General features: G+C 46.6%; 1 protein-coding gene across 9 annotated transcripts in view; it reads left to right on the forward strand.

The window, feature by feature from the left end:
• The first annotated feature begins 4153 nt into the window (after positions 1 to 4153).
• tjp1a (tight junction protein 1a) overlaps positions 4154 to 13584 on the forward strand; it is a 100126-nt gene continuing 90695 nt past the window's right edge. For all 9 annotated transcript variants that reach the window (XM_083662416.1, XM_083662419.1, XM_083662420.1 and 6 more), the window contains exon 1: positions 4154 to 4537. In XM_083662416.1, the coding sequence (XP_083518542.1) occupies positions 4514 to 4537 (24 nt within the window). In that variant the 5' untranslated portion in view covers positions 4154 to 4513. The remainder of the gene's footprint in view (positions 4538 to 13584) is intronic.

The following is a 13584-nucleotide window of genomic DNA, read 5'->3' on the forward strand; positions in this document are numbered from 1 at the left end:
GTCTGTACTACCGGTATAGAGCTCGCGTTAGGAGCACGCTGATAGGCTTTAGCTTGTAAACAACTACGGTGGCTCGTAGTGGACAAACAGCATGACATTGCGTAACGTTATAGCCCCCACATGTCCGTCATTTCGTGTGCCTGTTGACGAGCGATTTAAACAGAGCGACAGAGCGATTCCAAAGGGTTGAATCAAGCGACAGAGCGAAAAATTAATATCTCGGTGTGAACGCACCTTAAGGAGTATTAGTGTGGAAATGGTTCTTTAAAGAACCTTGCTCTGACAGGCTCTTTGTGGAACCAGAGACGCTTCGTCTATATGCCATCACTCCGAAGAACCATTTTGGGTTCAAGTTGGCACCGTTCTTCTTCTGTGTGTACCTGTCCTGCAGTAATATGATGAGGACTGTGAAGAACTCCCCTGCTGGTCTGATCCCTGTGTCTTCAGACGCTTCTCGTTAGCTGTGGAAACAGAGAGTGGGTTCCTGTGCGGGGCAGGAATGCCCTGAGTCAACAAGTCAGCCCGGAGCCGGGGAGGAGGAGGATCACACAGCGTATCACACACACACACGACACACACACACACACCTACACACACACTCACACACTCACACACACACACACACACACACACACACACACACACACACACCTACACACACACGACACACACACACACACACACACACACACACACACACCTACACACACACACACACACACACCTACACACACACTCACACACACACACACACACACACACACACACACACACACCTACACACACACTCACACACACACACACACACACACACCTACACACACACTCACACACACACACACACACACACACACACACACTCACTCACACACACACACACACACACACACACCTACACACACACTCACACACACACACACACACACACACACCTACACACACACTCACACACACACACACACACACACACACACACACACCAAACTCAGCACAGATGAAGACAGGGGAGCAGCAGCATCCACCTCTCCTCAACTTCCACCAATGAGAAACAGTTGTGTGAAATCAGCCTGGAATGATTCTCTGGTCACGTCACGTACATGGTGTGTTTTTATTTCCTGTGTGTCTCTGTGCAGATGAGCTTTACGTTTGCATGATGTGGTTTCACTCTACATTAGTCTTCTCTCTGCAGGGGAATCAGGGGTTGAGTGACCCCTGTGATGCCCTCTTACCAAACACGAGCCTGTACACTATGTTCACCTGTTCTACCATGAGCGCACCTGAGCTCTGAAGCTGATGTTGCCCTAAAGAGGTGTGTGTGCGTTTGTGTGTAGGTGTGTTTGTGTGTGTGTGTGTGTGTGTAGGTGTGTGCGTGTGCGTGTGCGTGTGCATGTCTGTCCACCGGTGTGTGAAGCGCACAGGACAAAGATAGCTTCGATCACGCTGGAGTGTCACTAATGCAGCGCTCCTCTCTGTTAGAACATCAGAGATGCCCTCACAGGTCTGGATGAGGCTGCATGGAAACACTTCTCTTTATTGCATCTTTAAACGGTGATTAGCTGTATTATTATTATTAGTATTATTATTATTATTATTATTATTATTATTATTATTATTATTATTATATATTTTTTAGCTCCAGTTTGATTATTTGGATTGCAACTTTGTCATCTGCTGCTGACACTTGAGCGAGGATGTTGAGCATCCTGATCTCCTCACTAGGCTTCAGAAGAGGCGAGCGCTTTGCATCGATACTGGTACGTACTCATTCATCTCTACGGCACCTTTGTTTCACTTTGGTTCCTCTCGGGTTTCTTTGCTCTGTTTTGTCGACTCAACTCCACTGCATTTTCCCAGTGTATTTATTTTATTTCTCAAGAGACTGTGCTGAAGCCATGTCCTTTTTAAGGATACTACTCGGTCTACGCAGGGACATGAGTGTATGTCTCCCCAGCTGAAGCAGGTCTGTAAGCAGGGACATGAGTGTATGTATGTCTCCCCAGCTGAAGCAGGTCTGTAGGTAAGCAGGGACATGAGTGTATGTCTCCCCAGCTGAAGCAGGTCTGTAGGTAAGCAGGGACATGAGTGTATGTCTCCCCAGCTGAAGCACGTCTGTAGGTAAGCAGGGACATGAGTGGATGTCTCCCCAGCTGAAGCACGTCTGTAGGTAAGCAGGGACATGAGTGTATGTCTCCCCAGCTGAAGCAGGTCTGTAGGTAAGCAGGGACATGAGTGGATGTCTCCCCAGCTGAAGCACGTCTGTAGGTAAGCAGGGACATGAGTGTATGTCTCCCCAGCTGAAGCAGGTCTGTAGGTAAGCAGGGACATGAGTGTATGTCTCCCCAGCTGAAGCAGGTCTGTAGGTAAGCAGGGACATGCGTGTATGTATGTCTCCCCAGCTGAAGCAAGTCTGTAGGTAAGCAGGGACATGAGTGTATGTATGTCTCCCCAGCTGAAGCAGGTCTGTAGGTAAGCAGGGACATGCGTGTATGTATGTCTCCCCAGCTGAAGCAGGTCTGTAGGTAAGCAGGGACATGAGTGTATGTCTCCCCAGCTGAAGCAGGTCTGTAGGTAAGCAGGGACATGAGTGTATGTCTCCCCAGCTGAAGCAGGTCTGTAGGTTTTAGAGTTGTTTCTGTGTTGATCCTCTGCTAAGAGCGACCTGGCTCTCCTGGAGGTCATCCGCTGCTTTGCAATCTTCAAGCCCCTGTCTGTCTGCGTCTCCTGACTGGCTGTATGTTCACCTCACAGGATTACGTCTGGTGGGAATTAACCCACAGGACCACATACAGAGCTGGCACGCCCCTCAGAGCTGCCACGCCCCTCAGAGCTGCCACGCCCTAGCCTGGCCACGCCCCTCCAGCCTGCGGTCGCACAAGAAGGACAGAAAGGAAGCCATCATTACAGAGCCACTTTGATTGGAAAAGATAGGGTGTAACCGTGGTTACAGAGTTATTAACCCCTCACATTAACGTGTGGATCGTACTACATAGAGTTATTAACCCCTCACATTAACGTGTGGATCGTACTACATAGAGGGGCTGCATGTCACATGGTTTCGTCACTTTTCCTGTTGCACGTCTTGTTTGCGGCTCCATGCGAGAAACGGCAGTTGTTGTTAACTTTTGAAACAATACAAGCTCAGATGGTTGCATCCTGTGGGTGGGGTTTGCTTTGGGAAGTCTTAGGAAGTTGACTGAATGGCATGAGTGGTTTCCTGTGAGGTGGGCGGCTTATCAACCACAACCACTTTGCAGATCTAAACTGCTCAGAGACTTTATATAGAGAAATACAAATTCCAGAGCTATCTGGTTTGTTCATTGCCTCCCTCCACCCTGCCTAGATCTAAATGCACTACCGCAAAAACAACCTGAACCTGCACAAATGGCCAAGGAAGGGACATGGCATTGTCATTTGCTATTGAACTAATAATAATTGACCATCTCACTAAAGTCCACATGATTTCTGTTCACTATGTTTTATTCTTAAGCCAGGCTTCATGTAGCTTAGCATCATGCTTTTAATAATACACTTTCCTCCTTGCACTCCTGCATTGGATTTGGAGTAGAGGATAAGTCAGAACATCGCAACTGAAAATATAAGCTGTGATTGATATATTTAGTATGATATATAATGTAATAATAATATATGTATTATTATTATTATGTGTAGCACACTACACTACACTACACTACACTACGGCTGCTTGTGTACCCGAGCAGCAGCACAACAGCCCACCATGTCACACAGGGTGAAAGTGAGCATCAGCGGCATCGCCTCTTCGCTCTTTACAATTGTATCCCGGCCAGTTTATTTCCCGGGAAAACAGGGGCGCCCACTTTTTGTCCAGCCATCGTAAAAACAGATATAGAGGAGGGAGTAAATGCATTAATTGATCACCAAATGCAGCAGTGTCGTTTTTTGTTATATTCGTTAATTCCGAGGGGTTTTTATGGGGGTTTATTAGCAATGCCCCCATTTTCCCCCCGGTCGTCCACCCCTACGTAGGTTTTGATGGTCCGCTCCGGACAGAGCTCCGAGAGAGGCGGAGAGCAGCAGGGAGAGGTCTCCACACACACACACACACACACACACACACTGCTGCCATTACAGCAGAGCACTGGATCTACCGAGTGATGCCTCCTCTGCCCAACTTTTCACCCCGGAGCAGATAGAAGAGAGGAACCAGCAACATTAATAACACGTTTTACTCGCTTATTTCAACTTGACCACCTTCCTTCCATGACTCGCTATGTATCAGGAGTAACGTCTCATCCGCGCGGAAGATAAGAAGATAATGAACTTTGGACTTTCCACACGCCTTTTCGTGTCATGTTTCTATCCGTCGTCCTGGATAGAATAAAATAACAACCGCAGCCCGGCGTGGCGCGCGGCAGCTGGGCGACATTCAAGAGGAAACATTACTAAGCGCACTTTCATCACCAACAGATAGTTCAAATAACTTTTTACTTTTACTACGAGAGCTTTTTGAAGCGGAGCGGAGGAGGAGTGTAACATGTCTGCTAAAGCTTCAAACAAGGTGGGTAACGTGACGTTAGCTAAGTTAGCTGGCGGAGACAAATTCAAGTGAAAGTGTTTTTGTTCTGCTGCTGTTGGAATATATTCCTATGTACATTTAGCTCAAGCAGGAGGCGTGATGACTTAAAGCCATAGAGATAGACTACTACGGTGTATCACTTTTACTATATTCCTTTGCCATTGTGTGTTTGTGTGTGTGTGTGTGTGTGTGTGGGCAGTAGTATATAATAAGCAGTTTGACTTTCTGGTTGTTATTATTGACAAGTTAAGTTAGTGGGTGATAACGTCATCCACCACTCGTGTAGCATATAGCTAGGCTAGGCTATAAGCTCATCGCGCGCCCCGGACAGAGCAGACAACCTGTTGATACCGAGGCGGCGTCATAATAATACTCTGGTGACTTTATTGCAGGAGAGGAAGGAAATCCCCACGAATCCCAAATAGCGTTGGACTTGCAATGCAAAAGCCCTGCTATAACCTAGTGCTAGGGGCCCCCAAGCCCCGCCCCCCCCCATATCAAAGACCCCTACAAATACATAATATGCACAGATCACGGATCAACATTTGCCACGCCCCCCCCCCCCCCCCCCACTTGAGTTATGATTGGGGAGGGGGGGGGGGTGTCATTAGTTTTGGCAGGATGATAACAGCATTGGACCAAGTGCAACTAAACCTGTAACTTAATTAAAACATCCTGACACACGCTGTCATTTGACCAACTTCAAAGTGACACAAATTCTATTGAAATTCTGTTATTTCTTACTTTGCCCGGAGCCCAGTTTAGTTTAGGAACCACTGGTCCTAAAGGAGCTCCTATTAGAGTTGTCATTGTCTGCAGCATTTGTAACAGCTGTCCTTGTTGTTTACTGTCCACTGAGGTGTGCTGCAGGTGCGTCTGCACAGTTTCTAGTTGTGCTTTTCGAGTGTTTCCTTCATAGTGGGTATTTATTGCACAGCACCGGTGAAGCAGTCCTTTGCAACATAAGCCTGCACATTTGAGAGAAAAGTGGGTCAGGTGGTCAGGTGTAGCTGGCAGCAGAGCAGTTGGCAGCGTGTCCTGTAGTCTTCATGAGTTAGTGACCTCTAACATGCAGCATGTGTGCAAAAGATACTTTGCTATTTGCATGAACTTTGATAATAGCTGCTATCTCAGTATAAGCAGAGTAACAGTGAGAGACTTCAGGGAGGGTTTTTTAACTGGGTCAATCCTCATATCAGAGCCACAATAGCCCAAATAGAAATCAAAGTTATTTTCGTGCGGCACGTCGTCCAGGACAGTCACTTCCTGTGGCGACGAGGCTTTTTCCTGTTTGACAAGCCAGGAATGCATTTGTGTGTTTATTTAACTGAGGCGCTGATATTCAGGTTTGGTCGGTTGTTCCTGTTTAAACGAAACCATCTTTGCCATGTCAGCTGGTGACGTTATGCTGCATGCGATTTGGTTACTGTAGTCTGCAGGTGATAAGGCTGTAGAGCATTTTATATGCTTTTTGGTTGTTTTAACAACTGTTAGTTATACTGTTTAGTGTTCAGCCAGTGTCATTGCTGTTTCCTCACACTAGGGTTTGACCAATACGCATTTTTGAAGGCCCAATATGTGATACTGTTCAAACTAACTTTGCTGATAGCTGATATTTTGTGTTGTGCTGATATTCGATATCATTTACATTTGACAATTTCTGTGAGAAAATACAGGTATTTAATGTTTCCCACATACTTTTATTCAGGGTGTTATTAACGCCCTATGTGTCACTAATACTTTCCATTGAAAGCCATAATAATAATGACATTCTCTTCGGTGGCTTTGGCAGCTCTTTAAGGCAGGGTGACCCTGACCCTCTGACCCTATTCAATCATGACAACATGGTGTCACCCTAAATACACTCACCTATTTCTAAAAGTGCCATTTCTCTCCTATAGCATTTGAGTGATTTCAGCTGCTGCACTCATCCAAAACAAGCAGGTAGAAGTGTTTTTTTGCTGGAGAACACCTGGACAGCAGAACACATGACATCACCGTTGATTTACCATAACATGTTTGTTGAGGTGATTGAAGGATTGATTAGTGGCCTGGTTACATGATGCTCTCCCTAACGACGAGGCCAACATGCATAAGTGCCTGTAAACTCCTCCCCCCCCACCACCTCTCTGGTTGAATTAATCAATTAGCAATCAAGCAGGATGAATGATCAGCCTGGATTTGAATGATGGGACAGATATAGCCTGGTGGAGCTGTGTTCACCTTTCACACATAAGACTTAGTGTCTGTTGTTCAGGGGTCACTGCATGATTAGCTAGCAGCTCAGAGAGACAGAGGCCACATGAAGCATCCTAACCTTCCTCTGCCTCTAAACCGGCCATCCAGAGACAACCTAATGACTAGATGCTGCTGCGTAGACTCCGTCATGCATGCACCTTTGCTATGGGGTAATGTCACAAAGAATGTGTGGAAATGCATACCGCTCGCCTAGCAGTGCGTCAGCGCGTGCTCTGCGTTTTCCCTCTCACAGAACATGAAATAAACTCTCACCTGATGAGCTGTGATCAATAAATACACTTAGCAGCAATATGAGTCACATACTAAGTCAAGTGCAGAGAGTGGTAGATGCTGTCTGTCAGGAATAGAGGAGCATCTGACTGGGTAGGTAGGTATGTTGTTGACCTCATGTGTCAGAGGTCAAAAATGCTGTTATTGCAGTCAGAATACTATACTACTAATAGGCGTATACTGTGACTCATACTATGTCATTGGGTTAGTGTTACAGTCGCTATCATATATCATCATTTGGCAGAAAATGTGAACTGAATGAAATAACCTTTTCTAACTTATTCTAAGTTATTTCTTAACCTTAAGATTTTTTTTTAGCGATGAAACTAAACTCCAAAATAATAGTTTAGGTGACCTTGCTTGTTAATTGCTATTTAGAGGCGGAACTGTTGCTGACAGTGAGCAGATCTTTGTGCTTTTGGAGGAGGAAAGAAGTCTTTGCTGTTGGCCAACATTTCCAAAGCTGTTTGAATCCACAGAATGCGTCTTGCATTAAATTGAGGACATGAACTCTTCTTCACGATGTGACGTTCTGTCCTTGTCTTCTTCACGATGTGACATTGTGTCCTCCTTCCTCCTCGCTGGCCTTCACTCTCTCCTGCTTGTTCTTGTTCTTGCCACACAAAGAAGAAAACAGAAGGCATCTCTAAGCATGCAGTGAATTCCTGAACGTTCCCACACACTACCCGTGCTATTAATTTCATGAATGGATGTAGTTACATGGCTGCATTATTTGGAACAAGTCAAAGTTGAGTTGTTTATTTTCCTCCATCTGCCAGTTTGAAAATGCAACATAACAAGGAGATGATACTGCATTAGGCTATTGGATGATAAGTGCCCGCTGTTAACGTTCACGTGTATTAATTAATCGTTTGCGCATATCAATGAATTAAACGATTCAAACTCATGAACAGCGTTTAGCAGGCTACTCGCTTTGACCAGCGAGTCAGGACAGCCTGACGCAGCGCAGGCGAGCGCTGAGAGAAGCCACGCACACACTCCTCTCTCCACACACACACAGGCACACACACACACACACACTCCTCTCTCCACACACACACACACACACACACACACACACACACATAACGAGTGCGTCGCAAGCTTGCCCAGAATGTCGTGCCTGTTGAATGCAGAACAAACAGGCTATAGGTGTTGTTACGTATTCCTGCTGCAAAGTCGATCTCTAAATGAGAACATTGGAATAAAGATCGACTATAGAGCTATAAAGAGTAGACTACTAGGGGGATAAATGCATTCAAAACATTCATTTAGATCCAAAGATCCAGAGCAGATAATTGTAGCCTATCCAGCTTATTTTTGAATGCCCCACTGTAAAAAATAATTGTGGGAACAAGGTCCGGTTTAACGTGACTTATTGTTGCAGCTTGCCATTTCCTTTGTTATACTCGGCTGCAGACCCGAATTATAAACCGGAAACTGGAGGACGTTATAAAAGTTATAAATATAGTCACGTTATAAACAACTAACCAACGCTGGTGGTCCGTATGGAAACAGTGTTACTCGAAATGGTTAAAAGTGAAATCAATTTGGTCATTCAGTGGTGTTTTACTGCCATGTAAAGTAACTATTACGCTAGCCGCTAGCATTAGCCGCAGTAGCCGACTACCCACAATGCATTACGTTATCCCAGCACCCGAACGACACGGCTGTAGAGCAGAATGGCTCTGCTGTAAAATCCATATAGACGTTTTTTTTGTCAAGTTAAAACCATAGACCGTAAAACAGTCTATTACACCGGAAGCGGAAGAAGCACCCATCAGGCATCATGGCAGCTAGAAATAAGGTGGATATTATTTTCCTTTGTGCGCTCTCTCTCTCTGCAGCAGCTCTACTCAGCTCAAAACACGGCTCATTTCCTTGTGTTTAGAAACAACGAGCCCTCATGTCTAGAGGGGTAAGTTACTCTGGCCTGCTTTACCAGGCATGGTCCAGACTTCATCAAGCACTCCTCCTAGCCTTTAGACGTGTGTTTGGAGAAGGCACTCCTTCTAGCCTTTAGACGTGTGTTTGGAGAAGGCACAAAGAGAGAGGAGAGGAGAGGAGAGAGGAGAGGAGAGGAGAGGAGAGGAGAGGAGAGGAGAGGAGAGATGAGGAGAGGGGAGGGGAGGGGAGGGGAGGAGAGACGAGGAGAGGAGAGGAGAGGGGAGGAGAGGAGAGGAGAGGAGAGGAGAGACGAGGAGAGGAGAGGAGAGACGAGGAGAGGAGAGATGAGGAGAGGGGAGGGGAGGGGAGGAGAGACGAGGAGAGGAGAGGAGAGGGGAGGGGAGGAGAGGGGAGGAGAGACGAGGAGAGGGGAGAGGAGAGGAGAGGGGAGGGAGGAGAGGAGAGGAGAGGAGAGGGGAGGAGAGGAGAGGAGAGGGGAGGAGAGGAGAGGGGAGGAGAGACGAGGAGAGGGGAGGAGATTTGATTGTAGGTCTTTGATTCAGAGGAAGACCTCCCAGCCCTGGAGGAGAGCAGGTGTACGCTCAGCTGACCTCTCTGTGTAGAACATACATGGGCAACATACGGCCCGCGGGCCGTATGCGGCCCGCGGGCGCCCCCTGGGCGGCCCGCGATGGAATTGCAAAAAAAAAAAAAAAAAAAAAATTTTTTTTTTTTTTTTTTTTTTTTACAGTGCACCTGAACGCAACATGCAAGATACCCGCTGAATAAGTGTCCAAATGTTCATGTCATTCTGGCCAATACTCTGTTATAGCATTTCAGTCTGGAATATGGAATATCTTTCAATAATATTTATGACTAAAAGGCTAAAAGTAATCTCATGTGTAAGAAATGACTGTTCTACATTGCAGTAGAAATTGAAATAATTAACTTGTTGGTTTTGGATTTATTTAGCTTCAAGAGTGCATTTTTGTTCTTGTGTGACCCTCAACACAGGCTTTGAGAATCCCGGGCCACTTACTGATACTTATGCTTAAATTAACCCACTCATATTCTGGTTTATTTCAAGAAAAACATTTCGGCTAGTGGAAATTCTAATTGGCTGGTAACTTTAAAATCTAGCAGCCATATTGGCAGGTGGTGAAAAGTTAATTTCAAGCCCTGCAGGGAGAGCAGGTGGTGACATAGGAGTGAAAAAAGGATCAAATATTGGTGGTTAAGACTGAATAATGACATCACAATTGTTAATTTAAAATGAGTTATTCCTCTAAACCTGGCTTCAAATGCCCCAAATTCTTCACGCTGGCGCCGTTCAGCCCTCAGCAAAATCTGGTAGCGAGGACATTTTTTTGTGGCCTTCTCTATCATCAAAGTTGCCCATTCATGGGTTACGGCATGACAATATTTGTTCGGCCCCCGGCAACAATCTGGGTTTCTCATGTGGCCCCCCATGAAAAATAGTTGCCCACCCCTGGTGTAGAAGCTGAGAGGGTTGCCACTTTGCCACCCAGTCGCTCCATATGGACCGCAGCAGCCTGAGGCCTTTTGGTTCAGCTGGACCCCAGAACTTCATTGACCGGATCCCCAGCCAGCTCCAACCCATGTGGGTCCCTGCCTGCATCCAGGCCCTGCTCCACTCCTCCACTGTCAGTCACCACTCAGAGGAGACATTTAAGTACTTCAAAGCCGCGCGTATTTATTCTATGCTTCTGTACGATCTCATATTTATTCTGTTTCACCATATCCATCATGGAGGGACATTTAAATTATAGTCCTCTTTCCACTGCTGTCCAACTGCCCCGGAGCAGTCCAACTGCCCCGGAGCAGTCCAACTGCCCCGGAGCAGTCCAACTGCCCCGGAGCAGTCCAACTGCCCAGCATGTGGAGCCTGGAGCTGAAGCACAAAGGCTACTACAGACCTGGCTTTGTGTTGCCTGTGGCTCGTGGACCATGAACTGGGCAAGATGGCTACTAATGGAGACTGGCTCACGTGGCTGCTTATCTTGCTAGATAGAGGAAACACTGGGAAGGCTCTGCCCCCCCTCCTATATAACCCTCCCCCCTCTTCCTGCTCTGATGCACTCCTCCTGTGCTGCACTGGACTTGATTAAGATTTCCCAAACCAACTCTCTGAACTTTGTTTGAGTCTGTCGTGTGGAAAGCAGAGTGGGATATCGCTTTTTTTTCATTTTCTTTCCCCCTTTCTGAGCACGTGCGAGACGAGACGCGCCGTCAAGACGAGCTGTTTCGGGGTGAGTGGTTCAGTTCCCCCTCGCTCGCCTCATCGTGCACACTTTCTAACTCCGCCTTCATTTTGATGTCAACTACGACACACCTGTCAAGTTTCAGACCGGCATCTTGCTATCGCGCTAACAACAAAATGTTGACACACCTGATGACACACACAGACTCACCAGGTGAAAACAATACCAGGTGAATTATGATGATGATTCAATACACCTGTCTCTTAACGAGAGGAAGCCAACTCACATTGTTTATGATGTGCTTCTAAAAGGAGAAGTCAGCAGAGTGTGATGGTTAGTTCCACTGAGCTGCGTGTTATTGAAACATAGTGTGTTTTCACAGTGGAGATGAAACGCTGAGGAGGGAAAACAGCTGTTTGGCTGCTGTTGTTTTGGTGCTATCAGTGGAAAGAAGGGTGTCGGCTATCAGGGACATCTGACCTGCTTATCCTTTCATCTCTGCCAGGGCAGAGACGCACAGCAGGACGTAGAGAGGTGGAGAGAGAGAGAGAGAGAGAGAGAGAGAGGGAACACAGAGAGTGCTTTCTGAACTGGAAGGATGTGTGTGTGTGACTGTGTGTGTGTGTGTGTGTGTGTGTGTGTGTTGGAGGGGTGGAATGGAGAAAGGAAGGCGTGGGAGGGAGGGAGGGAGGGAGGGAGAGGTGCCCTGGCTATAATCTGAGTCACATGGCACATGTTAAAAAGACCATCATAATAACAGCTTTATAGCTGTTGGGGTTTTTGCACAGAAGCCTTTTTATTTTCCGTTTCATTCAAAGGCAAAATGTAGAAAAGGCCTCCCTCTCTCTCATACAGACTGATGAGGCCGTACACATTGGAACACCCACGGGCCGGATTCGAACCGGCGACCTAACGAGCTGATGTCATGTGAGGTCATCGACGATGTCACTGCAACTGGGAGGACATCGATGATGTCACAAGTGCAGTCTTCGACTACTGATCGGCTTTACCTCCTCCGCCGGTTTGCCCCAATAAAGCTTGATTCTGATCAATCACCTGTGGCCAGTTACAATTTAAATAATCCAGCACAGAATAAGAAGAGTGGAGTGAATTCCCTCAGTCTAGCCAGGATGTCCCGCCCTCCCTGGTCCTGTCATCATCTGTGTGGCTGGACTCTGCTATGACCCTCCCTGGTCCTGTCAGCTGTGTGGCTGGACTCTGCTATGACCCTCCCTGGTCCTGTCATCTGTGTGTCTGGACTCTGCTATGACCCTCCCTGGTCCTGTCATCATTTGTGTGGCTGGACTCTGCTATGACCCTCCCTGGTCCTGTCATCTGTGTGTCTGGACTCTGCTATGACCCTCCCTGGTCCTGTCATCTGTGTGTCTGGACTCTGCTATGACCCTCCCTGGTCCTGTCCTCTGTGTGTCTGGACTCTGCTATGACCCTCCCTGGTCCTGTCATCATTTGTGTGTCTGGACTCTGCTATGACCCTCCCTGGTCCTGTCATCATTTGTGTGGCTGGACTCTGCTATGACCCTCCCTGGTCCTGTCCTCTGTGTGTCTGGACTCTGCTATGACCCTCCCTGGTCCTGTCATCTGTAGGGGTGGGAATCGCTGAGTAGCTCACGATACGATATCGTCACGATACTTGGCCCTCGATAACGATATATCACGATACTGCGATACTGCGATATATTGGAAGACGATACATCACGATACCTGTGTAACAAGTGAAAAAAATACCTCTGAAGGCAAAAAATCATGTATTATGCATTTATTAGCAGAATTGACATGAACTCTCTGAGTTCACTCACTCACTCATACCATTTTCGATACCACGGAGGAAAAGTTACACATTAAGTCTTTTTATTATTACTATTAAAACAAGAAAACCTATATAACCTACCTACCTACCTATATAATTTCTAAAAGTAGATATTAATGATCAAACATTTCCATTCATGTAGCCTACAGTAGTTATGTTTTTGTTTCAACTACAAACATAAATAAAGTCAACTTGAAACTATGTTTCAACTACCACACACAGCATAATATTTTAGCCTGTTTATTAAAAAAAAAAAAAAAAAAAAATTAATTAATAAACATATCGATACTTGGCGCCAGTGTATCGATAACGTATCGCGGGTGGAAATATCGCGATAACGTGGGTATCGATATTTTGTCCCACCCCTAGTCATCTGTGTGGCTGGACTCTGCTATGACCCTCCCTGGTGCTGTCATCTGTGTGTCTGGACTCTGCTATGACCCTCCCTGGTCCTGTCATCTGTGTGGCTGGACTCTGCTATGACCCTCCCTGGTCCTGTCATCTGTGTGTCTGGACTCTGCTATGACCCTCCCTGGTCCTGTCATCATTTGTGTGGCTGGACT

This window comes from Poromitra crassiceps, assembly GCF_964638095.1.
Source record: "Poromitra crassiceps genome assembly, chromosome: 28".
Lineage (NCBI taxonomy): Eukaryota > Metazoa > Chordata > Actinopteri > Beryciformes > Melamphaidae > Poromitra > Poromitra crassiceps.